Here is a 27901-nt window from a genome sequence, read left to right as displayed (position 1 = left end):
GTCCTGAAACATTCCGGGCTGTTGCAACTCACTCATACCTTAGAGGGTGGGGCACCAGTAGGTGAAAGGCTGCTTTTGGCAGGGTGGGGAGTGGCAACACTATTGCTTTAACCAAGACCAAGAACAGATTGGGCAGTTGAGTGGGGACATCAGCTAACAGGGGAAAAACCAACAGGGCCCGAGTAACAGCATTCCCTATCACTGCCCCCAGAAGAATGGAGAGAAACACAAAGAAGGAAGCCATAGCTGTATAAACTATTTATTAACAGACAAAGCCTACAGATTTATTTCTTCTTAGACACACCCACGGTGCGGCCCCTGCGGCCTGTGGTCTTAGTGTGCTGACCTCGGACACGTAGTCTGCAGGTGAGAAAAGAAAAGGATCACAAGTCATACATAATACAAAGAAAAGATCTGGGGAGAGACAAGAGAGCATGAGAAATCCCTGGGAGTCCTAGAGGCAGGCAGGCAGAGGAGACCCCCATACCCACTCACCCCCAGAAGTGGCGCAGCCCTCTGTGGGCCCGTATCTTCTTCAGTCGCTCCAGGTCTTCACGGAGCTTGTTGTCCAGACCATTGGCCAAGACCTGGATTTGGGAGACAAAAGGAGGGATGTCGGTTTTTTGTTTTTTTTTTTTTAAAGATTTTATTTTTTTCCCTTTTTCTCCCCAAAGCCCCCTGGTACATAGCTGTATATTCTTCGTTGTGGGTCCTTCTAGTTGTGGCACGTGGGACGCTGCCTCAGCGTGGCTTGATGAGCAGTGCCATGCCCGCGCCCAGGATTCGAACCAACGAAACACTGGGCCGCCTGCAGTGGAGCGGGCGAACTTAACCACTCGGCCACGGGGCCAGCCCCGGGATGTCGGTTTTAACCCCGACCGCCTATGACCAATTCCAGGTGGACACTCCACCTTCCATTTTTCTAATCTCTCCCATCTCAATCCATACCTGGCTGTATTTTCCATCCTTCACGTCCTTCTGTCTGTTCAAGAACCAGTCTGGGATCTTGTACTGGCGTGGATTCTGCATAATGGTGATCACACGTTCCACCTGGCAGGCAGGACAAGGATCAGATCCACATGCCCCCCTTCTGAGGCAGGCCCAACCCAAGCCCCGTTCCCTGTGCTCACCTCATCCTCAGTGAGCTCTCCTGCCCTCTTGGTGAGGTCGATGTCTGCTTTCCTCAACACCACGTGAGCATATCTTCGCCCCACACCCTGAGGAGGTTTTGGAATTGGGTTTGAGTCAGATTTTTCTGATTTCCTAAATTCACAGCCCCTACTCCAAAAGCATACAAAAATAGGGCCTACAGTAACTGTGCTTCATACTTTCTGGATCACCCCTGCCCCACCTCCTTTTCCAGATATGCAGCTTAACCATTAAATACAAAGAAAAATAGGAGCCGCCCCCTCGGCGCAGTGGTTAAGTTCGCACGTTTCGCTTCTCGGCGGCCTAGGGTTCGCCGGTTCAGATCCCGGGTGCGGACATGGCACCGTGTGGCAAGCCATGCTGTGGAAAGCATCCGACGTATAAAGTAGAGGAAGGTGGGCACCGATGTTAGCTCAGGGCCAGGCTGCCTCAGCAAAAAAAAAAGAGGAGGACTGGCAGTAGTTAGCTCGGGGCTAATCTTCCTCAAAAAAAAAAGAAAAAAAAGAAAAAGAAAAATAGTTTTGTTCAGGGGTAGGGCTGGACCATGAACAGAGAACTTGTGGCAGATAACTTCTTGAAAGCAGAATCTTTTCTTTTCCACATTGCCTAGCATACATAACTGTCAATAAACGCTGGCTGTTAGACACTGTCGCAGCGCCCAAGAGTGGCACCTTCCAATTTCCTGCTGGAGGACGAAGGGCCTTGGCTCTCAAAGCTGATGCAACATCAAAGCAGCAAGAGTAGGGTCTTCTGAGCCAACAGGGTTGAGCAAGCGGTAGGACTGTCAGTTGCTCAGGGTCCCTGAGGGTCATGATTCTTTGGTCAGACCACCATATCCCCATGATCAAAGTTTCCAAGATCACAAACTTGATTTTCTTAGTGCCCAGAGATGACCAGGCCCTCGGGAGCTAAATGCCCAAATCAAACTCAAAAGAAACTAATGCTTTCACTAGTGGCATCATATCAACACCAGCACTGCTACTCCTTGCCACCTGAACTCATGAACCAAACAGATCTGGATAGTGAAGGATGGTGTGCTGGGTTTAATAGTGTCCCCACCCCCCAATATATGTCCATCTGGAACCTCAGAATGTGACCTTACCTGGAAATAGTCTTTACAAATAAAATTAGTTAAAATGAGGTCACACTGGATTAGTGTACCCTAAATCCAGTGACTGGCATCCTTACAATAAAAGGAGAGGACACACAAGACACAAAGGGAACGAAGTCATGTGATAACAGAGGCGAGAGATTGGAGGAATGCGGCTCTAAGACAAGGAACGCCAAGGACTGCTGGCAACTACCAGAAGAGAAGACGCAGGACAGGATTCCCAGAGCCTTCACAGGAGCACGGCCCTGCTGACACCTCGACTTTGGATGTTTGACCTCCAGAACTAAGAACTAGCTTCTGCTGTTTTAAGCCAATAAGAATAAGGTAACTTGTTATAACAGCCCCAGGAAACTAAAACAGATGGTATTTCCTAGAAATAAGAACGGGACCTAGGAAATCAAATTATCGGTTGACTCAGAAGACAGTAAGGTCTCTCTCAAATTTAACTATTTATAGATGAAACACTATTTGGAGATATATACTTTGTTTAGCAACTGACTCTAGATATCGGCTAGACAACTTCGTAAGTTAGATCCCCTGACCCACTTTTCTCTGCCCCATCCATAAGAGTGCACTACAGGGAGCCATTACTTTCTCATCTTCATAGTCCAAGGGTCTGGACCGTTTATATATATAGATGAGTTGATACCAACTTAATATTACTCTCTAAGAGTATTTAGAGCAATGTTACTCATGGTGGCACTGGCATTTTGGCAGGACAAGAGTCCCTTATAAACAAGGCCAGGAGGTACCTTCTAGTCATTGTGACCAACTCCAACCCCCTCCTCCCATGTTTCCAAATAATCCAGACAGCAGGGACCACCCTGGTTTACAGCAAGGGCAGAACACCAGCCAGCCTCAAAGAATACTCACACCAAGTTTACAAGTGGAAACAAAACGACGAGGAAGAGATCATGGCAAAAAGAATAACCTTGCAGGATCTGTATTACCTCTAAAGAAAGCCCTCTTCTGCTTGTGTCTACTTCCATTCCATTCTTCACCCTTCTCTGGCCAATTAACCTAACTTTTTAACTGCATCTTTTGAGGAACCCCCTCCCCCAACTTTCTTCCAATTTCCAAGTATCACCTCCCATACCGTATCCTTAACAAAAGACCACCTCCACACTTTAGTTCTCTCACCAGAGGAAGAGCTGCTGCAATTGCTGGCTCTCCATGCAATCAGCAAAAACCTCAGCACTCAGGTATCTATCTCTAGGAATAAACTTTCCCTGTGATAAGCAGGGCACCAGGATCGCAGGAGTCTTCTTATCACAACACTCATGCTCACGAAGTACCAGAAGCTGCTCTGAGTAAATTGTTTTAAGTTGACTACAAAGCTTATGACATATTTAACTAAAGTAACAAATACAAAACCAGTTAACTTCAAAGAGGTAGAGAGGAAGGGCTTAACAGAAGCATCCCATTAACCAGGCTGGTCTTTTATATTCACTACCTCACTTAAGTCTTACAGCAACCCCTGAAAAAGGCACTGTATTTTACACTGCCTCACTACTTTCAGAACTGCAAAAGCAATCTTATACACCATTTAAGAACAAAGGAAAGCTGTGCTTCCTGCCATATAGATTGAAAAATCAAAGGGATCTGATCAATCTTCTAAGTCAAAGGTAGGATTTAGCTCTAAACTATCTATAAAATATTTATCAGTTTCCTTTAAATTCCTTGAAACCAGGCGACAGTATCCCTAGTAACACCCATTCCCTAACACTGAATGGGCACCTGTCACACACCGGAAGTTGGGGATTGTGAACCACACAGGCAGAGTGCACACACACGAGCAGGGAAGGAAGACATTCAGCCATTTCCACAACTAATCACACGTACTGACTGGGGGGGTGGGGTGGAATAACGTCTCCATCTGGAAGACCAGGTGTTCATCAGGTTGGTGAAGGGGGATATCCAAGCTTGTATTCACCAAGTTAATTCACACAAGTCCTAGTCGCTCTGCCACTGGAGGGGGCAGAGACTTTCACCTTTGGCAGCTGAGTAAACATCCTGCTCCTGATGTAGTGACACCCTCCCACCTCCCAGTTACAGGTTCCCCCACGCTTGGAATCTGCTGGCATTTCTGCTCACCCCTCAAGACGAACAATTACATAAATTTCACAAGAAGGGTTGCTGATGTGATGGGGGTGGGGCAGAACCCAAACCTACAATGGATCTCACAAACTGACTTGACAGCTGACGGTCCAGGAAAACTGCAGCAAATTCAGGCGGACAACCAAACCCACTCCCCACCCCCTAGGTGAAATATTTTGGCTTGACCTGAGACGATTCCCTGGCTTTCACTACTCAGCTTTGGGGTAAACGTGCTAAGCGTTTAAGAGGTTTAGTCGCTGCCTCAACCATTCTTGGGGTTTCTTCGCCCGGTTTGGACTACGTTTCCTCTACCTTGCCTCACTTACGGCTTAGGTCCTAACAACCCAAGTTCCACTTACAGTCCCTGCTCCTTACCATACTTTACCTTAATGGCAGTGATGGCGAAGGCTATCTTCCGCCGCCCATCGATGTTGGTGTTGAGTACTCGCAAGATGTGCTGGAACTTCTCAGGGATCACTAGAGACTGACAGAGATCGGGGGAGAAATCAGATACCGTGAACTACCATCAAACCGTAACCTCAAACAGGAGCGTTAAGCTTGTCACACTGGGGGCAACGACTCCCCTTCAGGTTTTCACAACACGGCAAACTACGGTCCTGCAGACAGCAGCGACACGAAGGGTTCAGGCTACGGAAAATGCAACCTCTGGGAGGGGGCAAGTCTCCTGCTCGTTCCCAAACGTACACTCTGAGTGGCGGAGGCCGGAGGTCCCCGTGCACGCCCAAGCTTTTCGCGGCTTCCGAGCGCCCGGGGAGGGACTCTTCCTCAGGCCCCACTCCCCAGAACTGGATGTCTTTAGTCGTCCGTCCTCAGGGACGCGACCCAAGGCTCCACACAGAAGGTTGCAGGCCCCCAGAATAGGGCGTTTTCGGCCACCTGATAGCAGACTTTCCCTGCCCCGGTTCCGATGTTGCCGGATCCCCGTACAGATCTCAGTCTTACCATGGCGGCGGACCCAGCGGCGGCGTGTAGGCCTCCTGTGGAAGAGAGAACGGAAGTGACGTAAAAGCCTTATATAGCTACAAGGCGGAAGAGGCGGGGCGATCCTGGTGCAGCGCTTCCGGAAACTGCTTGTGTGCGAGCCGACTCTTCTTTTGAGAGTCTGAATTGGGAGTCACAACTTCCGGTACGATCCCTCTTTACAGTTCGTAGAGATCTTGGCTGTGAGAGCAGCGAAGGTTCCGGGGAGAGATTGTGCTTTAGACGTCCAATTCCCATTTGCACTTGGATGAAGTGGTTAGAGCTGAAAGGGGAGAGCTGGAGTCAAATCCTTTAACTCAAATATCTGGGAACGACTTCGCGCTGTGCAAAACGCTCTAGGACTTGTAGTTCCTCTCCCGGGAACCGACTCGCCGGACTGACAGCTGCCGGAAGTGAGGCTGCGCGGAATGGCCGCCGCTGCGACGATGGCGGCGGCTGCCCGGGAGCTGGTGTTGCGGGCCGGGGCCTCGGATATGGAGGAGGAGGAGGGCCCACTGGTGAGAACGCGGGGCTCCTTCTCCTCCGGGGTCTCGTCCAGTCGTCCTCGCGTCAGAAAGGCCTGGGCTGGGTTCAGGACACTGTTGGGAGCTCGGTTGCTGCCAGTGATGATACCTGGTTTGGCTCCCCATACCTCTCCCTGTCATCGGACTTGAGCCTGAGCGGGGACCAGAATGGCTGAGACTCAGGTTCCAGGGCACAATTCAATTAACCCCCAGATTTTGGGGGAGAATAGAGAAGCAGTGTAGTGTAAAGGTTTAGAACGTGCCCTCTGGAGCCAGGTTGCCTGCGTTCTAATTCCAGTTCTGCCACTTACACGCTGTGTGTCCTTGGGCCTGTTAACCAGCCTCTCTGGGCCATCACTTTCCACAGTTATAAGGTGAAGAAGGTTGTCGGTTAGGATTAGATGAATGAGTAAATGTTAGAGGGTACTTGACATGCAGGGAAACGCTGTGTGTTAGCTGACATTTCTAGAGAGGCTGGGGCTCCCCAGAGAGAGTGTGATAGAACACCTAAGATAGCAGGAATCTGGGCATCCTAAATTCGACTGCAGGCTCTGCTCTGTCTTCTGCATCTCCTAATTTTCCTCATTCGGACACCTCCACTCTTCGTGGGTTGCCTGTCTCCTTGTCATATTTCCTCCCCATCAACCCCATGTAGTAGATTGGGTACAATGGGAGACACTTGGAATTTTTTGGCTCGGTACCTATGGCTCCCCAGTAAAAGTCCCCCCACCCTTGAAGGATTGGGGATTATCCCATTATGTTTTGTTCTCCCCCTCTCTCCCTGTATCCTCTCCCATTAACCTGCCCCTCTCCAGGGGAGTGGTCCTGGTCTTCAGGAGCCATTGCAACTTGGAGAGTTGGACATCACCTCTGATGAATTCATCCTGGATGAAGTGGACGGTAAGTGACGGCCCGGGGTGGATGCAGTGCCTGTCATCTGAGAGGCGTGGGGGCCTGACGTAAAAAGGCGGGGATTCGCGTGCAGATGTTCAGGGTGGGGAGGGGGAGCTGTGGAGCTGGACCCTTATGATAAACTTCTATTTCCAGTTCACATTCAGGCAAATCTGGAGGATGAGTTAGTAAAGGAGGCTCTTAAAACGGTGAGGCTTTCCACTATACTAATCTGCCCCTCCACCTACCCTCCCCTCACAGAAAAGAAAAACAAAACGGTCTCTTGCCTCTTATATTGTCACCTTGGTATCTTATCCTCTAGTCCTCCGTTGATTCTGTTCCAGTGTCCCTTCACCGCGACTTCCTCCTGACCTGTCGTGTTTACGTTCTCCCAGGGTGTGGATCTCCGTCACTATTCAAAGCAGGTTGAGCTGGAGTTACAGCAGATTGAACAGAAATCCATTCGAGATTGTATCCTCCAGCAGAGGGAAAGGGGGTTGTTATTAAAGTGGGGATTTTGGGGGACATGGTGTTGACGTCTTTTCTCTGAGGTTGCTGTCACCTCAGGGAGAACTTGGAGAGGTCCTGCAGGTCTGGGGAGCTCCATCTTCACGGTGAGGCCCCTTGACTTTTTGTGGGTCAGATATCCAAGAGAGTGAGAACATAGCATCGCTGCACAACCAGATCACAGCCTGTGATGCTGTCCTTGAGGTTAGTAACCGTGACCTGTGACCCCCTAGTCCCTCTGAACCGGATCGTGGTCTCGGGTGCCATTTTTTAGGTCATCAGCCTCAGGTGGGGACAGTTACAGTCACTTTCAGGGTGACCTCAATAGCCTTTTTTGTTGTTACTGCCGTAACTAATGTTATTTGCTGGTGACCTTTGGGGTACCTCTTCCCTCATCACCCGCTACCGTCATGGACTGATAGATACTGGAGACTTCACGAGGAAACTTAGGTGGCCCACTTGCGGTGCTCCAGCAACATCTTCTGCCCTCCCCCCCAGCGCATGGAGCAGATGTTGGGAGCTTTTCAGAGTGACCTCAGCTCCATCAGCTCTGAGATCCGGACACTACAGGAACAGTCAGGAGCCATGAACATTCGGCTTCGAAACCGCCAGGCAGTTCGGGGGAAACTTGGGGAGCTTGTCGATGGTCTCGTGGTGCCCTCTGCTCTGGTCACGTGAGTCAGCAGTTTGAAGGACCACAATGTCTATGGCAGGTAGCTGGGCTGGCGTGGCTTACCCTACTCACCACATGGGTCTCCTGGCTCCAGGTCATCAAGTGCCTTCCAGAAACTGATGAGTGGGTTGACAACTCTTTCTAACCCTGATGCATGCTTTAAGGTGTCAAAGATTAGGAATCCTCCAGGGTCAGGCATGTAGTGAGGGGGTCCAAGGCTTATGGAGGGGGTCCAGGAACAGAAAACTTTGTACCTATGTCCTGACTATGATACAGTGTGAGAAGGGAGAGGAGCAGAGGCTGAATGTAGGGGGTATGGTTTGGAGTCTAGAGATGTCTGGGTCTCCCTCCTAACCCAGCCCACCCACCTCTGCCTGCTATTCAGGGCAATTCTGGAGGCGCCAGTGACAGAGCCCAGGTTCCTGGAGCAGCTGCAGGAGCTGGACGCCAAGGCAGCCGCAGTCCGAGAGCAGGAGGCCAGAGGCACCGCTGCCTGCGCAGATGTCAGAGGCGTGCTCGACCGGCTCCGGGTCAAGGTAGGGGGTGGAGGTGGATACTCTGGAATCTACTAGAACCAGCCTACCTGAGACCCTCACCCTGGATTTCCCTGGCAGAGCTCATGGTAGCCTGTCCCTAAGGACTTCACCCTGCCTGCACCTCCCATCTCTGGGTTCCCCTGAAAAATCTTAAGATAGTGAAGAGGGATTCTCCGCCCTTCCTCCTCCCGTATTTAACATTTGTCACTCCCCACAGTGCCTCCCAAACGGTAAGACGGTTGCAGCCTCATGCCCTGTGTTTGGTCCCCCACGTCTAGGCAGTGACGAAGATCCGGGAGTTCATCCTTCAGAAGATTTATTCCTTCAGAAAACCCATGACCAACTATCAGATCCCCCAGACGGCCCTGCTGAAGTACAGGTCACCTCTTGAAGAAGGGCTCGGGGTGGCCTCTGAGCTTCTGGCAGCCAGTGTGCTGTCTTGGTTCTTGGGCAGGGGAGGAGACTGATGGGTCCCTGTCCCTTCCAGGTTCTTCTACCAGTTCCTGCTGGGCAATGAACGAGCCACAGCCAAGGAGATGAGGGATGAATACGTGGAGACGCTGAGCAAGATCTACGTGTCTTACTACCGCTCCTACCTGGGGCGGCTCATGAAGGTGCAGGTGAGGCCAAAGACGGAGAGGCGCTCGTGGGCACCTGGGCTGGGAAGAGGGACCACGGCTGGGCCAGAGGCGCAGTGTTAAAAGAAATTTTTTTGTGGCGCCGTGGGAAGAGATGCTTACCAGTTCTCTTTTCTGTTGTGTCTAGTATGAGGAAGTCGCTGAGAAGGATGATCTAATGGGTGTGGAAGACACGGCGAAGAAAGATATCCTAGAGCCGAGACACCCTCATGTTAGGCCTGGAGGGACGGGGCTTCTGGCTTCAGCCTCCAGGGCACTGTTGCTTACGTTTTCTGTGGGACCAAGAGCTTTGAAAATATGATGAAGGCTATGGCTTCCCTCCCCAGAAGAAGGCACAGGTCGTTTTGACACATAATTTTGCATCTCGTATCATTGGGTGTGGAGGCTCCCCAAAACCCAGTCACAAATGGCAGGTGGAGTGGGGCCCCAGTACTGGGAAAGGGGACATCTAGGCTGTGTCTGGCTGCCTGGGGTCCCTGGGGGTACTGAGTCTTTGATCTTAGGTCACAGTTGTGATCTTACTGTTTTCCCTGACTCTGACCCATCACGATTCTTCTCGAAGCCATCCCTTCGCAGTAGGAACACCATCTTCACCCTGGGGACCCGTGGCTCTGTCATCTCCCCCACTGAACTGGAGGCCCCCATCCTGGTGCCCCACACCGCCCAGCGGGGAGACCAGAGGGTAAGAGGAGGAGCAAGGTTCGGTCATTAGGGGACTCTGAGCATGGGCCTGGGAACCTTCCCACCCTGCAGGCCCCTGGATCAGTCCCTGTAGACCTGGCTGGCCTTCTGTCACCCTGCTGTTCTGTGACGTGAAAGCGTTGGGACCACTGACTCAAGGGCGTACAGAGGGGAGAGACTGGCTGAGGGGCGTGACATGTCATGAGGCAGGGTGGAGGTGGATGCAGGAGCAGCAACAGCAGGTGTGGGTGGGCTCCTCTCTTGTGCGCCTTCCCCCCACCTCTTCAGTATGCATTCCGGATGCTCTTTCACAGCCTGCACTTGGGTTAGGTGGGAAGAGTCTGCTGGGCCCTCCTGACCCAGCTTTGCTCATTTTCCAGCCATATCCACGGGGAGGCAGTGTTGGGTCCATCCCTTCTGTCTCTCTTCTTTACCCCTCCCCTTCTAGTATCCATTCGAGGCCCTCTTCCGCAGCCAGCACTATGCCCTCCTGGACAATTCCTGCCGTGAATATCTTTTCATCTGTGAATTCTTTGTTGTGTCTGGCCCAGCTGCACACGACCTCTTCCATGCCGTCATGGGCCGGACGCTCACCATGACCCTGGTAAGATCTGCAGCTCCTGCGCTCTTAGGCCTCTGTGTCCTCAGTCCCCATGGGTACCATGAGGGGGTCATAGCTCTGGTGGTACTGAAACCAGGACCCTCTCATTTAAAATGTGTAAGCCTCGTACTCACAGTGTGACTCTCCATGAAACTCTCAAAGCTTGGGATCCCCGAGACTACCCCCACTGCTGATCCACACCCAGGCAATAGCGCCTGAAAACTGAGGGGCCCCTAAACCTTGGTGCTCAGCCCTGAATTCTGCTATGATAGGCTTGCGATCATAGATCCTGGTGAGCAAGGCAGCGGGACGATCCGAGTGGCCAGTGGACAGGGAAGGAGGGGACAGTTCCTTTTTAGATTTCCTCCCCCCCTCTCTTCCTCCCTCCCTCCCTGTGCCACATCCCCAAAGGAGCATCCCCTTTGTCCATAGCCACTGGGAACGATAAAGTAACATTCTCTTTCAATCCTTTGCCTGTTCTTAAATTACAGAAACACCTGGAGTCCTATCTCGCTGACTGCTATGATGCCATTGCTGTTTTTCTCTGTATCCACATTGTCCTCCGATTCCGCAATATTGCAGCTAAGAGGGATGTTCCCGCCCTGGACAGGTCACTGAGTTCTAGTCCTTGATGCCCCCTTCCTTGAACTCTTGGTCTTACACAACCTTGCCCTGACCCTTGGGTTCACACAACCTGGTACCATTGACCCTTATTCCCATTCATCTGCCTGGAGGCAGTCCCACTGCTTTCTGATGCACCTCTCGCGCCTGCTCCTACCTCCACCAGCCATCAGCCCTACATCAGTTTTCCACACACACACTCCACCACCCTCACCACCCTGACATTTCTTGCCAGCTGATCTCTGATCCTGATTAAGCCCACAGGTACTGGGAACAGGTGCTTGCCCTGCTGTGGCCACGATTTGAGTTGATCCTGGAGATGAACGTCCAGAGTGTCCGAAGCACTGACCCTCAGCGCCTTGGGGGACTGGATACTCGGCCCCACTATGTGAGGGGGGGCAGGGTAACAACGGGGTTCCTGGAAGGCAGGGTCTGAGCTTCGCCGTGGGGGTTGGCCAGGTTCATGGTTGTGTCGTGGGCCTGGCTGGATATGTAACCACCCTGTGTGAGGGGCAGTCTAGGAGCGTGGTCAAACTCAGGGTGGGTTGGGTGCTGTTGGGAGGGACCGGAGGTGGGAGGCACAGCGGTTGGTTGCCCAGCTCCAAGGGAGTCGGGAGGTTGTGTTGGTTGGGCCAGGGAGTTACTGTGACTTTTCATCCTGCTTTCTTTCTCCCAGATCACACGTCGGTATGCGGAGTTCTCCTCTGCTCTTGTCAGCATCAATCAGACAATTCCCAACGAACGGACGATGCAGCTGCTGGGACAGCTACAGGTGAGGGTAGGGCAGGGGAGACTGCCCAGCAGCAGGGCTGCCACAGCGGGCCGCAGCGTGAGGACGGGCCACATGCTCTTGTCTTCTCATGTCACCATTTCCTTTCATCTTTTTCAGGTGGAAGTGGAGAATTTTGTCCTCCGAGTGGCAGCTGAGTTCTCCTCAAGGAAGGAGCAGCTTGTGTTTCTGATCAACAACTACGACATGATGCTGGGTGTGCTGATGGTAACAGACACCCCTTCTCCCTGTCTCCGGTACTACCCAGAGGATTCAGCTTCCCCTGCTGCTCTGTTAGCTCCATGAGGGCAGAGATCATGTTGGTCTCGTTCAGTGTTTTCTTTGTGGAGTCGGGCACAGCGTCGGGCACAGTACGGACACGTGGAGGGAAGGACTGCTTTTCCCTGAACTTGAGATGTCCCTTTGTCTTCCCTTAGGAGCGGGCTGCAGATGACAGCAAAGAGGTTGAGAGTTTCCAGCAACTGCTCAATGCTCGGACACAGGTGGGGGTGTGGGGAAGAAGAAAGGGCCAGTCTCGTGTGCTGTTTTCAGTTCAGTGCGTGTGCGAGCGTGTGTGTAGGGAGAGGCGGTTAATGGACTTTAGGTGCACAGAGTTGGAATTATTAGAACTCTTGGTTCACAATGCGCTGTCACTATTGGTCTATATTTTTTTCTTTGTATTTTTTTAATGATATGGAAAGCCACGATCCTACCACATGCCTTGGCAATAATCTACATCAGAATATGAATTCTTTCTCACCCCATCTCCCTGCCTCTCACATCGAGGCATCTCTTGACCTAAATGGACTGTTTATCATGCTCTTGCTTTTAAAAATATAGCTATAGGTATGCCAAAATAATAATTAGTTAGTTTGTTTTTGAGTGTCATAAAGACAGAATCACAGGATTTTTTCGTGCATAAGTTTTCCAGTATCATCATGTTATGACATATGGCTGTAGCTCATTCATTTTCACTGCTCTGTAGTGTTACATTGTGTGACTATAACATATATTCTCCTGTAAGTGGACACTTGTATTGTTTCTAGTTTTTGGTTACTGTGAGAATTGTTTTAGGAACACTTACGTCTTTTAGCACACATGGAGGTAGGTAAGTTTTACTGAAAGTTTCTCTTGGAAGTAGGAGTGGGCTTGCTGCTTATATAGGTTTTGCCAGGATTCAACTGTTTGAGACAAGTGTGGCAAATTGTTTTCCTAAGTGGTTGTATCAGTTTATTCCATATCTGCAATATGTAAGAATTCTCATCCAGCCATATTTTCTCCAACATGTGATAGTATCAGACTGTCTTTGCCATTCTGGTAGGTATCTCATTGGGGTCTTGATTTGCATTTTCCTGATTACTAATGAGATTGGGCATCATTTCAAATGTTATGTAGTCATACAAATTTTTCTTTTCTATAAAATGTCGTAGCATTTGACCTCTTAAAAATTGGGTTGTGTTTTTCTTTTTGATTTATAACAGCTCTTTATGTTATGTTCTACTTACTAGTCTTTTGTTGATTATATAGATATCTTTCAGTATGTGTTTTATCTTCTTACTTTTTTTATGTTGTCTTTTGATGAACAGAAATCAGAAATTCCTAATTGTGATATGATTAAATTTATTAGTCTTTATTTTTGTGTCTTGTTTAAGAAATTCTTTATTACCCCAGGGTCAGCAAAATATTATACTACATTTTTTTCTTTTTTTTTTTTTTAAAGATTGGCACCTGAGCTAACAACTATTGCCAACTTTCTTTTTTTTCCTTCCTGCTTCATCTCCCCAAATCCCCCCAGTACATAGTTGTATATCTTAGTTGCAGGTCCTTTTAGTTGTGGCATGTGGGACACCGCCTCAATGTGGCCTGATGAGCGGTGCCATGTCTGCACCCTGGATCTGAACTGGCGAAACCCTGGGCCGCTGAGAAGCGGAGTGCTCGAACTTCGGCTACGGGGCTGGCCCCTACATTTTTTTCTTAATATTGTAGAATTTTGCTTTTTCCTTTTAAGTTCTAAATTCACCTAGAATTGATTTTTTGTGTATGATGTGAGGAAGGAATCTAATTTTATTTTTTTATATGAATAATGATTGGCCCAGAACTATTTACAGAAAATCCCTTTCTTTTCTTTTCAAGATTTTTTTAATTTTTTCCTTTTTCTCCCCAAAGCCCTCCCCCACCCCCCCCGGTATATAGTTGTATATTCTTAGTTGTGGGTCCTTCTAGTTGTGGCATGTGGGATGCTGCCTCAGCATGGCTTGATGAGTGGTGCCATGTCCGCGCCCAGGATTCGAACCAGCAAAACCCTGGGCCACCACAGCAGAGCATGTGAACTTAACCACTCAGCCACGGAGCTGGCCCCCAGAAAAATCCCTTTCTTTTCGCACTTGATCTTGACAGCACTTGAAAACGGTGCTGTCTCTGTCATATAGCAAAACTCCACAAAGATGTGCGTCTTGCCCTCTGTTCTATTCTGTTGATCAATACATAAGGCAAATTCTCCTACCTTGTTTTTTCATCAGTATCTTGTGTGTTAATGGCCTTTTGACTTTTCATATACATTTTACAATCAGCTTGTAAGTTTTAACATTTAAAGAAAATATTAAGGATTTTGATTGGAATTGCGTTGATCAATTTGGAAGAATTGACACTTTATGATGTTGAAACTTCCTGTCCATAAACAAGGGCTCCTTCTCCATTTTTTAAGATATTCTTTAATGTCTTTTGATAACCTTTTACGATTTTCAGCACAAAGACATTGCAAATCTATTGTTAGAGTTATTTCTAGGTAGGTGTAATATGTAGATTTAGTCCTATTAGGAATAAATAAATCCTTTCTTTTTCTAAAAAGATTTTATTTTTCCTTTTTCTCCCCAAGGCCCCTCGGCACATAGTTGTGTATTTTTAGTTGTGGGTCCTTCTAGTTGTGGCATGTGGGACGCTGCCTCAGCAGAGCTTGACAAGCATTGCCATGTCGGCGCCCAGGATTCTAACCGGGGAAACCCTGGGCCGCCACAGTGGATCGTGCGAACTTAACCACTCGGCCACGGGACGGCCCCATAAATAAATCCCTTCTAATCCTTTGCCTTTAATTTTTTATGTCTTTGATTTTTCTCTTCTGGCTCGACCTCTATGACGATCTTGAATGGTTGAACAGAAGGGTCATAGTGAGAATCTTATCCTGTTCTTGATTTTAAAAGGAATGTCTTTCTCCCCATTCAGAGTAATGTAGCTCTAGGTTTTTTTGTAGATGCCCTTTATCAGGTTAAGAAAATTCCTTTTAATCCCTAGTGTGCTAGGAGTTACTATGTAGTTATTTCTACTAGGAATAAATCTGCATTTATTTAGAAATAATTACTAGGAATAATATTAGGAATTACGACTACATTTTTTTCTGTCTAATTGTTTGGATTTTCTACTCTATTCTTTTAGAATTTGTCCTTTAAATAAACTGTTGTTACTTAAATATTATCTTTTTAAAAAGATATTTTCTTGATGTTTGAATTGGTGTATAGAAATGCTATTGATTTTTGTATATTGACCATATAGCCAGCCATCTTCCTAAATGGTTATTTTTAATAATATTTCTGGAGATTTGTGTGTGTTTCCACGTAGGCATTCATCATCTATGAGTTATGACAGTTTCAGTTCTTCCTTTCTGATCTCTGTGTCTTTAATTGCTCATGTCTTTATTCTCTTACTGCACGGCTAGGACCCCCAGTACAAAGCTGAATAGTTGTACAAGTGGTAATAGTGAGAACCCCTGTCTTTTCCTAATTTTAAAAGGAAGGCTTTCATCATTTCCCCGTCAAGAGTAACGTTGCTGTAGGTGTTTTATACGTACTCTTTATCAGGTTAAGAAAATTCCTTTCAATCCCTAGTATGCCAAGAGTTATTATTTTTTTTTCTTTATTTATTTTTTTAAAGATTGGCACCTGAGCTAACCTCTCTTGCCATTCTTCTTTTTTTTCTTCTTCTTCTCCCCAAAGCCCCCCTGGTACATAGTTGTATATTCTAGTTGTGGGTCCTTTTGGTTGTGCTATGTGGGACGCCGCCTCAGCGTGGCTTGATGAGCGGTGCTAGGTCCGTGCCCAGGATCCAAACCAGTGAAACCCTGGGCTGCCCAAGTGGAGCACGTGAACTTAACCACTAGGCCGCGGAGGTGGCCCCAAGAGTTATTATTTTTTAAATACATGAATGGGTATTGAATTTTTAATGAAGAATGTGTGCTTTTTCTGCAACTGTTGAGGTAATCACATAGTTTATTTTTTTAATCTATTATGTGGTGTATGACATTTGTAGATTTTAGAATGTTAGACCATTCTGGGTTTGGTCTGATTCACTTAGAATTTTTGCTTCTCTGCATAGGTGAGATTGGCCTGTGATTTTCTTTTATTGTACTGTCCTTGAGTGGTCTTGGTACCAAAGTGATACTGGCTTCGTAGAAGGACGTGGGAAGGAAGTATTCCCTCTTTCTTTTTATTCTGAAAGAGTTTAAGATTGAAACGATCTCTTCTTTTTTTTTTTTTTTTTTCCATTTTTTAATTGGGTTATTTCTTTTTTTTTTCAGATTTTTTTTTCTATTTTTTATTAATGTTATGATAGATTACAACCTTGTGAGATTTCAGTTGTACATTTTTGTTAGTCATGTTGTGGGTACACCACTTCCCCCTCTGTGCCCTCCCCCCACCTCCCCTTTTCCCTGGTAACCACCGATCAGATCTCCTTATCAATATACTAATTTCCACCTATGAGTGGAGTCATATAGAGCTCGTCTTTCTCTGACTGGCTTATTTCGCTTAACATAATACCCTCGAGGTCCATCCACGTTGTTGTGAATGGGCCAATTTTGTCTTTTTTTATGGCTGAGTAGTATTCCATTGTGTATATATACCACATCTTCTTTATCCAATCATCAGTTTCTGGGCATGTAGGCTGGTTCCACGTCTTGGCTATTGTAAATAATGCTGCGATGAACATAGGGGTGCAACGGACTCTTGAGATTTCTGATATCAGGTTCTTAGGATAGATACCCAGTAATGGGATGGGCTGGGTCATAGGGTATTTCTATTTTTAACTTTTTGAGAAATCTCCATACTGTTTTCCATAGTGGCTGTACCAGTTTGCATTCCCACCAACAGTGTATGAGGGTTCCTTTTTCTCCACAACCTCTCCAACATTTGTCACTCTTGGTTTTGGATGTTTTTGCCAATCTAACGGGTGTAAGGTGATATCTTAGTGTAGTTTTGATTTGCATTTCCCTGATGATTAGCGATGATGAACATCTTTTCATGTGTCTATTGGCCATATTCATATCTTCTTTTGAGAAATGTCTGTTCATGTCCTCTGCCCATTTTTTGATCGGGTTGTTTGTTTTTTTGTTGTTAAGCAGTGTGAGTTCTTTGTATATTATGGAGATTAACCCTTTGTCGGATAAGTGGCTTGTGAATATTTTTTCCCAATTAGCGAGCTGTTTTTTTGTTTCAATCCTGTTTTCCCTTGCCTTGAAGAAGCTCTTTAGTCTGATGAAGTCCCATTTGTTTATTCTTTCTATTGTTTCCCTCAACTGAGGAGTTACAGTGTCCGAAAAGATACTTTTGAAACTGATGTCAAAGAGTGTACTGCCTATATTCTCTTCCAAAAGACTTATTGTCTCAGGCCTAATCTTTAGGTCTTTGATCCATTTTGAGTTTATTTTGGTGTGTGGTGAAAAAGACTGGTCAATTTTCAATCTTTTGCATGTGGCTGTCCAGTTTTCCCAGCACCATTTGTTGAAGAGACTTTCTTTTCTCCATTGTAGGCCCTCTGCTCCTTTGTCGAAGATTAGCTGTCCATAGATGTGTGGTTTTATCTCTGGGCTTTCAATTCTGTTCCATTGATCTGTGGACCTGTTTTTGTACCAGTACCATGCTGTTTTGATCACTGTAGCTTTGTAGTATGTTTTGAAATCGGGGATTGTGATTCCGCCGGCTTTGTTTTTCTTGCTCAGGATTGCTTTAGCAATTCGCGGTCTTTTGTTGCCCCATATGAATTTTAGGATTGTTTGTTCAATATCTGTGAAGAATGTTCTTGGGATTCTGATTGGGATAGCATTGAATCTGTATATTGCTTTAGGTAGTATGGACATTTTAACTATGTTTATTCTTCCAAACCATGTGCAAGGAATGTCTTTCCATCTCTTTATGTCATCGTCAATTTCTTTCAAGAAAGTCTTGTAGTTTTCATTGTATAGATCCTTCACTTCCTTGGTTAAGTTTATCCCAAGGTATTTTATTCTTTTCGTTGTGATTGTGAATGGGATTGAGTTCTTGAGTTCTTTTCTGTTAGTTCATTGTTAGTGTATAGAAATGCTACTGATTTATGCACGTTAATTTTATACCCTGCTACTTTGCTGTAGTTGTTGATTATTTCTAATAGTTTTTCTGTGGTTTCTTTGGGGTTTTCTATATATAAGATCATGTCGTCTGCAAACAGCGAGAGTTTTACTTCTTCGTTACCTATTTGGATTCCTTTTATTTCTTTTTCCTGCTGAATTGCTCTGGCCAGCACCTCCAGTACTATGTTGAATAGGAGTGGTGAAAGTGGGCACCCTTGTCTTGTTCCTGTCCTCAGAGGGATGGCTTTCAGTTTTTGTCCATTGAGTATGATGTTGGCTGTGGGTCTATCATACATGGCCTTTATTATGTTGAGGTACCTTCCTTCTACACCCATTTTACTGAGGGTTTTTATCATAAATGGGTGTTGGATCTTGTCGAATGCTTTCTCTGCATCTATTGAGATGATCATGTGGTTTTTGTTTTTCATTTTGTTGATGTAGTGTATCACGTTGATTGACTTGCAGATGTTGAACCATCCCTGTGTCCCTGGTATAAATCCCACTTGATCATGGTGTATAATCTTTTTGATGTATTGCTGTAATCGGTTTGCCAAAATTTTGTTGAGGATTTTTGCATCTATGTTCATCAGTGATATCGGCCTGTAGTTCTCCTTCTTTGTGTTGTCCTTGTCAGGTTTGGGGATCAGGGTGATGTTGGCTTCATAGAATGTGTTAGGGAGTTCTCCATCTTTCTCAATTTTCTGGAACAGTTTGAGGAGAATAGGTATTAAGTCTTCTTTGAATGTTTGGTAGAATTCTCCAGAGAAGCCGTCTGGTCCTGGACTCTTATTTTTGGGGAGGTTTTTGATTACCGTTTCTATTTCCTTACTTGTGATTGGCCTATTCAGATTCTCCATTTCTTCCTGATTCAGTTTGGGGAGATTGTAGGAGTCTAGGAATTTGTCCATTTCTTCCAGGTTGTTCAATTTGTTGGCATATAGTTTTTCATAGTATTCTCTTATGATCTCTTGTATTTCATTGGTATCTGTTGTGATTTCTCCTCTCTCATTCCTAATTTTATTAATTTGCGATTTCTCTCTTCTTTTCTTGGTGAGTCTGGCTAGGGGTTTGTCAATTTTGTTAATTCTTTAGAAGAACCAACTCTTTGTTTTATTGATCCTTTCTATTGTCTTTTTTCAATATCGTTTATTTCTGCTCTTATTTTTATTATTTCCCTCCTTCTACTGACTCTGGGCTTTGTTTGTTCTTCTTTTTATAGTTCTGTTAGCTGTCGTTTGAGGTTGCTTATGTGAGCTTTTTCTTGTTTAGTGAGGTGAGCCTGTATTGCGATGAATTTCCCTCTTAGGACTGCTTTTGCTGCATCCCAAATGATTTGGTATGTCGTGTTCTCATTTTCATTAGTCTCCAGATAAAATTTGATTTCTTCTTTAATTTCTTCAATGATCCATTGTTTGTTGAGAAGCGTGTTGTTTAGTCTCCACATTTTTGCACCTTTCTCTGCTTTTTTCTTGTAGTTGATTTCTAGTTTAATAGCATTATGATCAGAAAAGATGCTTGATATTATTTCAACTCTCTTGTATTTACTGATGTTTGCTTTGGTTCCCAAAATATGGTCAATCCTTGAGAATGTTCCATGTGCACTTGAGAAGAATGTGTAACCTGCTGTTTTTGGATGAAGTGTTCTATATATATCTATTAAGTCCATCTGGTCTAATTTTTCATTTAATTCTATTATTTCCTTGTTGATTTTCTGTCTGGATGTTCTGTCCATTGGTGTTAATGGTGTGTTGAGGTCCCCTACTATTATTGTATTGTTGTTGATGTCTTCTTTTAGTTCTATTAAGAGTTGCTTTACAAATTTTGGTGCTCCTGTGTTGGGTGCGTATATATTTATAAGTGTTATGTCTTCTTGGTGGAGAGTCCCTTTTATCATTATATACTGTCCCTCTTTATCTTTCTTTATCTGTTTTGCTTTGAAATCTACCTTGTCTGATATTAGTATAGCGACACCTGCTTTCTTTTGTTCATTATTAGCTTGGAGTATTGTTCTCCATCCCTTCACTCTGAGTCTGTGTTTGTCTTTGGGGCTGAGGTGTGTTTCCTGGAGGCAGCATATTGTTGGATCTTGTTCTTTGATCCATCCTGCCACTCTGTGTCTTTTGATTGGGGAGTTCAATCCATTTACATTTAGAGTGATTATTGAGACGTGGGGGCCTACCACTACCATTTTGTGTCTTGTTTTCCGGTTTTCTTCAGTTTCCTTTGTTTCTCGTCCCATGGTTTAATCTGTTCTGATGTAGAGCTGCTACTCTCTGTTGTTGTCCTTCTACTTATCTCCTCTGCTCTTGGTTTTGTAGCCCCTTTCCTTTTTTGGATTTTTCAGGAATGAGGGTTTTCCTGAGGATTTCCTGAAGAGGAGGTTTTGTGGCAATGAACTCCCTTAATTTTTGTTTATCTGCGAAAGTTTTTATTTCTCCATCGTATTTGAAGGATATTTTCCCTGGGTAGAGAATTCTCGGCTGTAGATTTTTGTCCTTCAGATTTTTGAATATATCATTCCACTCTCTTCTAGCCTGTAAAGTTTCTGCTGAGAAATCTGCTGATAGCCTGATGGGGGTTCCTTTGTAGGTTAGTTTCTTTAGCCTGGCTGTCCTTAGTATTTTCTCCTTGTCGTTGACTTTTGCTAGCTTCACTACTATATGGCGTGGAGTTGGTCTTCTTGCATTGATAAAGTTTGGAGATCTATTGGCTTCTGTCACCTGAAGATCCATCTCCCTCACCAGATTTGGGAAGTTCTCAGCCATTATTTCTTTGAATAGGCTTTCTGCCCCTTTCTCCTTCTCTTCTCCCTCTGGTATACCTATAATCCTTACGTTGCATCTCCTAATTGTGTCTGATAATTCTCGGAGAGTTTCTTCATTTCTTTTTAGTCTTGCTTCTCTCTCCTCCTCTGCCTGCAGCAATTCTATATTGCCATCTTCCAAATTGCTAATTCTTTCCTCCATATTATCGGCCCTACTGTTCAGAGCATCTAGATTTTTCTTAATCTCCTCTATTGTGTTCTTCATTTCCAATATTTCTGTTTGGTTCTTCTTTATCGTATCAAACTCTTTTGTGACATAGCTCCTGAACTTGTTGAGTTGTCGGTCAGAACTCTCTCTTAACTCATTGAGAATTTTAATGATGGCTGTTTTGAAGTCATCATCATTTAGGTTATATATCTCATTTTCTTTGGGATTGTTTTCTGTGTATTTGTTACTTTCTTTCTGTTCTGGAGATTTAATGTATTTTTTCATATTGCTTGATGTTGTTGATTTGTGCCTCCGCATGGAGATAGAGTTTAGTTGCTCCTTTCACTTGTTTCAGCTGCTGCGGTGGGGGAGCAGCTGTTTATACTGCACCAACCAGGAACCCTGTCCGCAGTTGCTAACTGGGCCTGGGCCCCTCCTCGTAGCCACAGTGGCCCTTTGGATTCCCTCCTCTGCCGTGGGGGCCATCACGGGGGGCTTCAGGCTGCTGGTGCCTACTGTTGCAGCCCACCTAGATGTGCTCTCTCCTTGGGGTCTGCAACGGTGTTATGGGCTTTTCCAGCGGCCAGGGGTGGGATCACTTATATTTGTCACTCCGTTGCTGTCCGCACCCACAAAATCTCACTTGTCCTCTATGGGTCGCAGGAGAGCTATTGGCATCTTCTACAGTCTGTGGTTAGTTCACCTAGCTATGCTGCTTTTGCCCTGGGGTCTTCCAGCCTTGTGGCTGGCGGCTGGGTGCCTTCTACTGGTGCTGTGCAGAGGCTTTCCCTAAGGCTGCTGTGAGCCTGTAGGGTTTCCCCCTAGGCTACGAAGCTGGGTCTCTGGAACTCCCCCCAGCCCCAGTCCTCTCCGAGATCTCCAGCTATCCCTAGTCCCACGGGGCGGGCAACGGCAGCTGGGGGTCGCCCCGCCCTCTGGGCTTCTCTCCGGGCCTCTCCCGGGAGCCCTGAATGCTGGACGTGGCCCCTCTGCTAATGGCAGACAGAGAGTTTTGTCTGCTGCCCGGGCGGAGCTCCGGCGCTTCCCCTCCGGGTCGCAGAACCGGCCTTTGAAAGTTCCCCCAGCCCCGGTCCTCTCCGAGATCTCCGGCAATCCCTAGTCCCACAGGGCGGGCAACGGCAGCTGGGAGACCTCCGTACCCTCAGCGACTCTCTCTGGGACCCTCCGGGTGCCGCGAACACCAGGCTGGGTCTCCCCGCCAATGGCGGGGAGAGACTCTCCCCGCGGGCTCAGGTGTGCAACTCCAAAGTTTCCCTCTGCGTTTAGGAGTAATTGCGGGGGGTTTAGGTAGGGTTCTGGTCACCTGTTTCCACCGTCGCTCCTCTGTTGTGTGCTCGCTCCTGCCCTAGATGTGTGTAGATCCTCTGGGAGCGTCCGTTGGAAGAAAGCCGCTTGCGGGTACTAGGCTGCTCGTCGGGGTCGGAGAGTTTTCACCTATTTCCACATCCTCCCGGAGGAAAGTCCGTCCGCCTTCCGATGTATAGTCGCGTGGGGTGTCTCAGACGTCCTGAGATGCTGTCTGGATATCCTTTGTCAAGCGATAAGTGTCCAAATAATTGTAGACTCGAAGGGCGAGAGACAAAGAGGACTACTCACGGCGCCATCTTGGATCCTGCCTTGAAACGATCTCTTCTTTGAAAGTTTCATAGAACTTGCCAGGAAAGTATCTGGAAAGATTTAAAACTGTGAAATTACCTCTAAGTACTGCTTTTATTGAATTCTGTAGGTTTGAATATGTAGCATTTTTATTATCATTCTAAGAATTTTTATGGTTTATTATTTCTTCTTTGATCCTTGACATTTTTGGAGGAGTGTTTTAAAATTTCCCAAAGTAGTTTTCTCACTTATCTTTTTGTCATTAATGTCTAACTTAATTGCATTGTAGATGGAGAATGTGTTTTTTTGAGTACTGATTCTTTTTATTTTTTATTGAGTTGATAGGTTACAATCTTGTGAAATTTCAGTTGTACATTATTGTCTGTCAGTCGTGTTGCAGGTGCACCCCTTCACCCTTAGTGCCCCCCCCCCCACCTTTCCCCTGGTAGCCACTAATCTGTTCTCTTTGTCCACGTGTTTAAATTCCTCATATGAGTGGAGTCATACAGAGATTGTCCTTCTCTATCTGGCTTATTTCACGTAACATAATTCCCTCAAGGTCCATCCACGTTGTTGCAAATGGGACGATTTTGTTCTTTTTTATGGCTGAGTAGTATTCCATTGTATATATGTACCACATCTTCTTTATCCAATCATCTGTTGATGGCACTTAGGTTGCTTCCACGTCTTGGCTATTGTAAATAATGCTGCAATGAACATTGGGGTGCATGGGACTTTTGGAATTGCTGACTTCAAGTTGAGTACTGAGTCTTTGAAATTTGTTTAGATTTGCTTATGGCCAGTACGTGATCATGTGAATGTTTGTAAATGTTCCATGTGTGTTCTTTAATTGTCAGGTGTGGAGATCGAGCTTTTTAATTGTGTTGGTCACATCATCTATATCTTTACTGATCATTTTTTGTCTACTTGTCAATAGTTGAGAGATACTTTGAAGATTTGTCACTTTTTCCTGCAGTTCCACCAAATTTTGCTTTATATAGTTTCAGCTTATTTTATCTTAATTCTTAAAAGTTTAGAATTGTTAGATCTTACTGGTGACTTGAAGTATTTGTCACTATATAATGTCCCACTTTAGCCCTAATAATTTTATCTTAGAGCCTGTTATGTCTGATATTAACATAGCTCTGCCAGGTTTACTTTGGTTAATATCTGCCTGCTAATTTATTTCCATTATTTTACTTTCAGCCTTTTTGTGTTTTCACGTTTTAAGTCTTTTGTAAATAGCATATAGCTGGAATTTTTAAAAATCCAATTGAATTATCTCTGCCTTTTAACTTATGGCTTCAATGCATTTATGTTGATTATGATTAGTGTGAGATTTGGACTTTTTGCTACCATCTCTAGTTTGTTTGGTGTCTTTTGTGCTTTTTGCCTCTGTTTGCTTTTTTTACTACATTATTTTCCCTCTCTCTAATTGTTTGGATTTTGTACTCCATTCTTTTAGAATTTGTCCTTTAAATTTTACCTTGCATATTTGCTTAACATCTAAACTTAACCACTCTCTCAAACAGTATGTGGACTTTAAAGCATTTTAAATGTTTTAATGTTCCAATTGCCCCTCCTCCTTCTGCCTTCCATGCTAATTATTGACCAATATTTTATTTCTGTTGTACTTTTAATTGTTGCTTTTTTTTTTTTTAAAGGAAGGCTGGTCCTGAGCTAACATCCATGCCCATCTTCCTCCACTTTATGTGTGAGATGCCTACCACAGCATGATTGCCAAACAGTGCCACGTCTGCATCCAGGCTCCAAACCAGCGAACCCTGGGCTGCCAAAGTGGAGTATGCACACTTAACTTCTGTGCCACTGGGCCGGCCCCATAATTGTTGCTATTTTATAGTGATACTATTTATTTGGGTTTCCATGCTTCCCAGTTTGTTTGTTCACCATTCCTTTTTAAAACTCAATTAATTATTTGGGATCATTTTTCTTCTTCCCAAAGTCTGGATTTTACTGACTGCCTTCCATGGTGTGGCTACACTCTTCCTCTTTTCCCATAAATGTTTAGTTAGGTGGAAAGGCTTGATCAGATTCCAATTTGACTTTTTTTACAAGGATATTTGAGAGGTGGTGGTGTGTACTTCCATCGGGGCCACATACTGTCTTCTGGGCTCTCTCTTTCTCAGTAGCCGTCAATGGTCACTGCCTAGATCCATTAATTAGATTTCTGTACCTCTCAACATCTCAAAATTTTCCATCTCCTTATCTGTCTGTGCTGCATTCTGAGTCATTTCTTCAATTATAAATTCCAATTCACTGTATCATTCTTGAAGTATTTCTGATCTGCTATTTAGCCTAACTTTTTCAAATTTAAAAAATTTATTGTTTTTAAATCCTTTCTAAAAAATTCCATTTTGTTTCAAGTCTGTCCATTCTGAATCTTGTTAATTAGTCATCTTCGTGTCTGTATCTTTAACTTCTTTAAACATTTCATATGGAATGTACACCTGCTATGGATCTGACAGTTCTAATGTTGGCAGTCTTTGGAGGTCTCTGGCCATTGCTTATTGTCTATACTGACTTTTGTGGTAGCTCACTTTCTTTTGTGTCTGGTATCTTTGAGTTCATCGTTTGATCTTAATCAGGGGGAGTCATATGGGCCTAAATTGGCGTTGAGATATTTTCCTTCAGAGAGGATTTGTCTCTGCTTTTGCAGTAGCTGAAAGATGCTATCCACCTGGGTCTACATCGGCACCTCTTTGAGGCTCTCACCAGAGACCAGGCTCAGCTTCCCCACTCAGGGCTGGCATTGGGCTCAGTTTCCAGCTAGCAGAGTTGTCATGGCCGTTTGCCTTCTGGTAGCCCTGCCTCTCCCAGCTGCTCACCCGTCTGGTTCCAGTCCTGACCCCAATTTCTTGTTGCTGTGTTCCCAGCTCAAGTTTAGTTGGGTTTTCTTTTGCTTTTAGTTTTGTTTTTTTGAGGAGGGGGATCCTTGGAGATTTCCCCTACCTCTTATGAGACCAGCAGTGTCTTAAAATATATGACGTTTTCAGAGTTTAGCTGTTTTGCTTTGGGAGTATTCTCAGGATCTAGTCAGTCATAATGCCAGAAGTAGGAAAATCTACTGACACCAGGACACTCAACCCTGTGTATATGTGTGTGTGTGTTTCTCCAGGAATTCATTGAAGAGTTGCTGTCTCCTCCTTTTGGGGGTCTGGTGGCATTTGTGAAGGAGGCTGAGTCTTTGATTGAGCGTGGACAGGCTGAGCGACTTCGAGGGGAAGAAGGTATGAGGGCGGTGTGGTAGTGCTGGGCTCAGTGATAAGGTGAGTGGGAAAGAAAAATGTGAGGATGCAGATTACGTGGGGAGGGGGCAGAGCAGGAAAGAAGAGTTGGATGGTGAGGCTGGCTGTGCCTTGGGGAGGACGTAGTGGGGATGAAGATCACCCAGCCTAGTCCCTCTCTGACACTCTCTCTTTCCTCCTGCCATCAGCCCGGGTTACTCAGCTGATCCGTGGCTTTGGTAGTTCCTGGAAATCATCGGTGGAGTCTCTGAGTCAGGACGTAATGCGGAGTTTCACCAACTTCAGAAATGGAACCAGTATCATCCAGGTGACCTGCAACTCCCAGCCCCCACTCCCATCCCACCCCATCACTAATTTTTTACCCCCAGCTCAGCATCATCCAAGTGACCCTTGAAAGTTCTGGTCGAGCCCTAACCTGATTCCTAATCATCAGCAGTGTCACCCCACAGTCTGATCCCTCCATGACTTTCTCCAACCAGGGAGCGCTGACCCAGCTGATCCAGCTCTATCATCGCTTCCACCGGGTGCTGTCGCAGCCCCAGCTCCGAGCCCTCCCTGCCCGGGCTGAGCTCATCAACATTCACCACCTTATGGTGGAGCTCAAGAAGCACAAGCCCAACTTCTGATGTGCTGGACCCTCGGATCCACCAGCCCTCTCCATGGACTCCTGTACCCCACCCCATACCCTTCTTCACCTGGGGTCCTTCTTCCAGTTCTCCCCTTCCTCCTGGGTCCTTGACGTGCCTCACCCTGCCTTCATTCCCAGGACCCTACCTCATCAGGATAAGCTGGATCCACTTGGCTTTCTGAATCTCCCAGTGTCTTTAGGTTTCCCAGGACCACTTCCCCCTGGGCTTCCAAAACGACCTTTTTCATTTTCCCGATTTTGCACCACCCCCCCCGGCCCCAACCTCCAAGGCTCTGCTCTTCCCCCAGTAAAACCTTCACTGCCTCAGTCTCTGGTTCACTCAACTCTTGTCACCCGTGTTCTGAGGTGTGAAGCCTCATTTCTTGGAATTGGTGGCAAGGGGAGAATGCCTCTAAGTCGTTTTTTTTTTCAGTCAAAGTGATTTCTGTAGCTTTTTGACCTAAGATCTCAGCAACTTGAACACTAACCAGTCCCCTCCTGGCTTGAGAGTTACTCCAAGGTCAGTCTGCAGAAAACAATAAATATTTAATATGACATAACACGCTTCTCTCATTTCCTTTCTCCTTCCTCTGGGGCCTTCAAGGAGCCCCGTCTCAGCTCCAGGGTCACCTTCCCTGACTGCCTCCTGGGCTTACATCCCTGCTGGTGGGTGTCCAGTAAGAAGGGGTGCGGATAGTAACCTCTAGCCTCTTCAGGACAATGAAGTGGCTGCATTGGTTTCAGGGAGGGGACTACTTCATAAGTGACCAACCCGGTGGAGGAAGGTGGCCCCTGGTTAAAATGGCAGATGCATCGAGGGCTGGAAGCATGGCTGTGTGGCTCCGGCACTGTCCCAAGGGCTACCTCGGTTCCTGGACTCGTGCTCTGCTTGCATCCCGCCCCCTCAAGCTGCCTCCGGATTGCCCCCCCTGGTTGTGGCTCCTCTGGTTGTGGCGGTAGCACTCGCACCGTGGGGGCAGCGGCAGGCCAGGCTCGCAGTTGTCCAGCTCATCCATTTCTGGGTTTGACGTGGAGCCTTCCTGCTGCCCCCGCCTGTACACCTCGTTTGAACTCAGACTCTAGACTGGAGAGCCACGCGGGCGCCTTTAAGTCCTAAGGGGGAAGGCGCGGGCAGTCAGGGGAAAATGGTAATCTAGAGATGTTTCCTCCAGCCCTGCGGCTAACCATTCCCTCCCGGTCCCGGCAGAGGTGGAAAGGAAGCAGAGGTGGAAAGCAAGCGGTTTCTGCTCGCGGCTCAGGTCCTCT

The 27901-nt window shown here is 46.2% G+C and overlaps 2 protein-coding genes across 5 annotated transcripts; one reads left to right on the top strand and one right to left on the bottom strand.

Moving 5' to 3' along the window:
* Positions 1–243: 243 nt before the first annotated feature.
* On the bottom strand, positions 244–5444 carry RPS18 (ribosomal protein S18). The gene is made up of 6 exons (XM_008543725.2): positions 5321–5444; positions 4743–4841; positions 1131–1217; positions 949–1050; positions 496–587; positions 244–360 (listed from the first exon to the last, which is right to left on the bottom strand). Exons 1-6 carry the CDS (start codon positions 5321–5323, stop codon positions 285–287), a joined length of 459 nt encoding a protein of 152 aa, XP_008541947.1. The 5' UTR covers positions 5324–5444; the 3' UTR covers positions 244–284.
* Positions 5416–27195, top strand: VPS52 (VPS52 subunit of GARP complex). 4 transcript variants are annotated; one of them, XM_070584363.1, is made up of 20 exons: positions 5416–5856; positions 6678–6762; positions 6910–6962; positions 7149–7224; positions 7397–7464; positions 7759–7934; positions 8319–8469; positions 8748–8848; positions 8957–9089; positions 9235–9292; positions 9656–9789; positions 10237–10392; positions 10881–10999; positions 11275–11398; positions 11687–11782; positions 11900–12007; positions 12217–12282; positions 25878–25989; positions 26196–26314; positions 26487–27195. In XM_070584363.1, exons 1-20 carry the CDS (start codon positions 5767–5769, stop codon positions 26631–26633), a joined length of 2172 nt encoding a protein of 723 aa, XP_070440464.1. In that variant the 5' UTR covers positions 5416–5766; the 3' UTR covers positions 26634–27195. The 4 variants fall into 4 exon arrangements, with proteins under 4 accessions (XP_070440464.1, XP_070440465.1, XP_070440466.1 ...); XM_070584364.1 differs by having other exon boundaries at positions 5513–5856; positions 7076–7224; XM_070584365.1 differs by having other exon boundaries at positions 5544–5856; positions 7098–7224.
* The last annotated feature ends 706 nt before the right edge of the window (positions 27196–27901 follow it).

Source organism: Equus przewalskii, chromosome 19 (genome assembly GCF_037783145.1).
Source record: "Equus przewalskii isolate Varuska chromosome 19, EquPr2, whole genome shotgun sequence".
In the NCBI taxonomy this organism is placed as follows: Eukaryota; Metazoa; Chordata; class Mammalia; order Perissodactyla; family Equidae; genus Equus; species Equus przewalskii.
This window is presented reverse-complemented; position numbering and strand designations above follow the sequence as displayed.

What these genes read in the sequence shown, in the direction of transcription:
- RPS18 (XM_008543725.2), bottom strand. An exon ending in AGGATGGAAAATACAGCCAG is followed by an intron (nt 588 to 948) that starts GTATGGATTGAG and finishes TCCCAAATCCAG; the next exon opens with GTCTTGGCCAATGGTCTGGA. An exon ending in GGGCTGCGCCACTTCTGGGG is followed by an intron (nt 361 to 495) that starts GTGAGTGGGTAT and finishes TCTCACCTGCAG; the next exon opens with ACTACGTGTCCGAGGTCAGC.
- VPS52 (XM_070584363.1), top strand. Translation starts at nt 5,767, where the DNA reads ATGGCCGCCGCTGCGACGATGGCGGCGGCTGCCCGGGAGCTGGTGTTG. An exon ending in GTGCCCTCTGCTCTGGTCAC is followed by an intron (nt 7,935 to 8,318) that starts GTGAGTCAGCAG and finishes CCTGCTATTCAG; the next exon opens with GGCAATTCTGGAGGCGCCAG. An exon ending in CCCAGCGGGGAGACCAGAGG is followed by an intron (nt 9,790 to 10,236) that starts GTAAGAGGAGGA and finishes CTCCCCTTCTAG; the next exon opens with TATCCATTCGAGGCCCTCTT.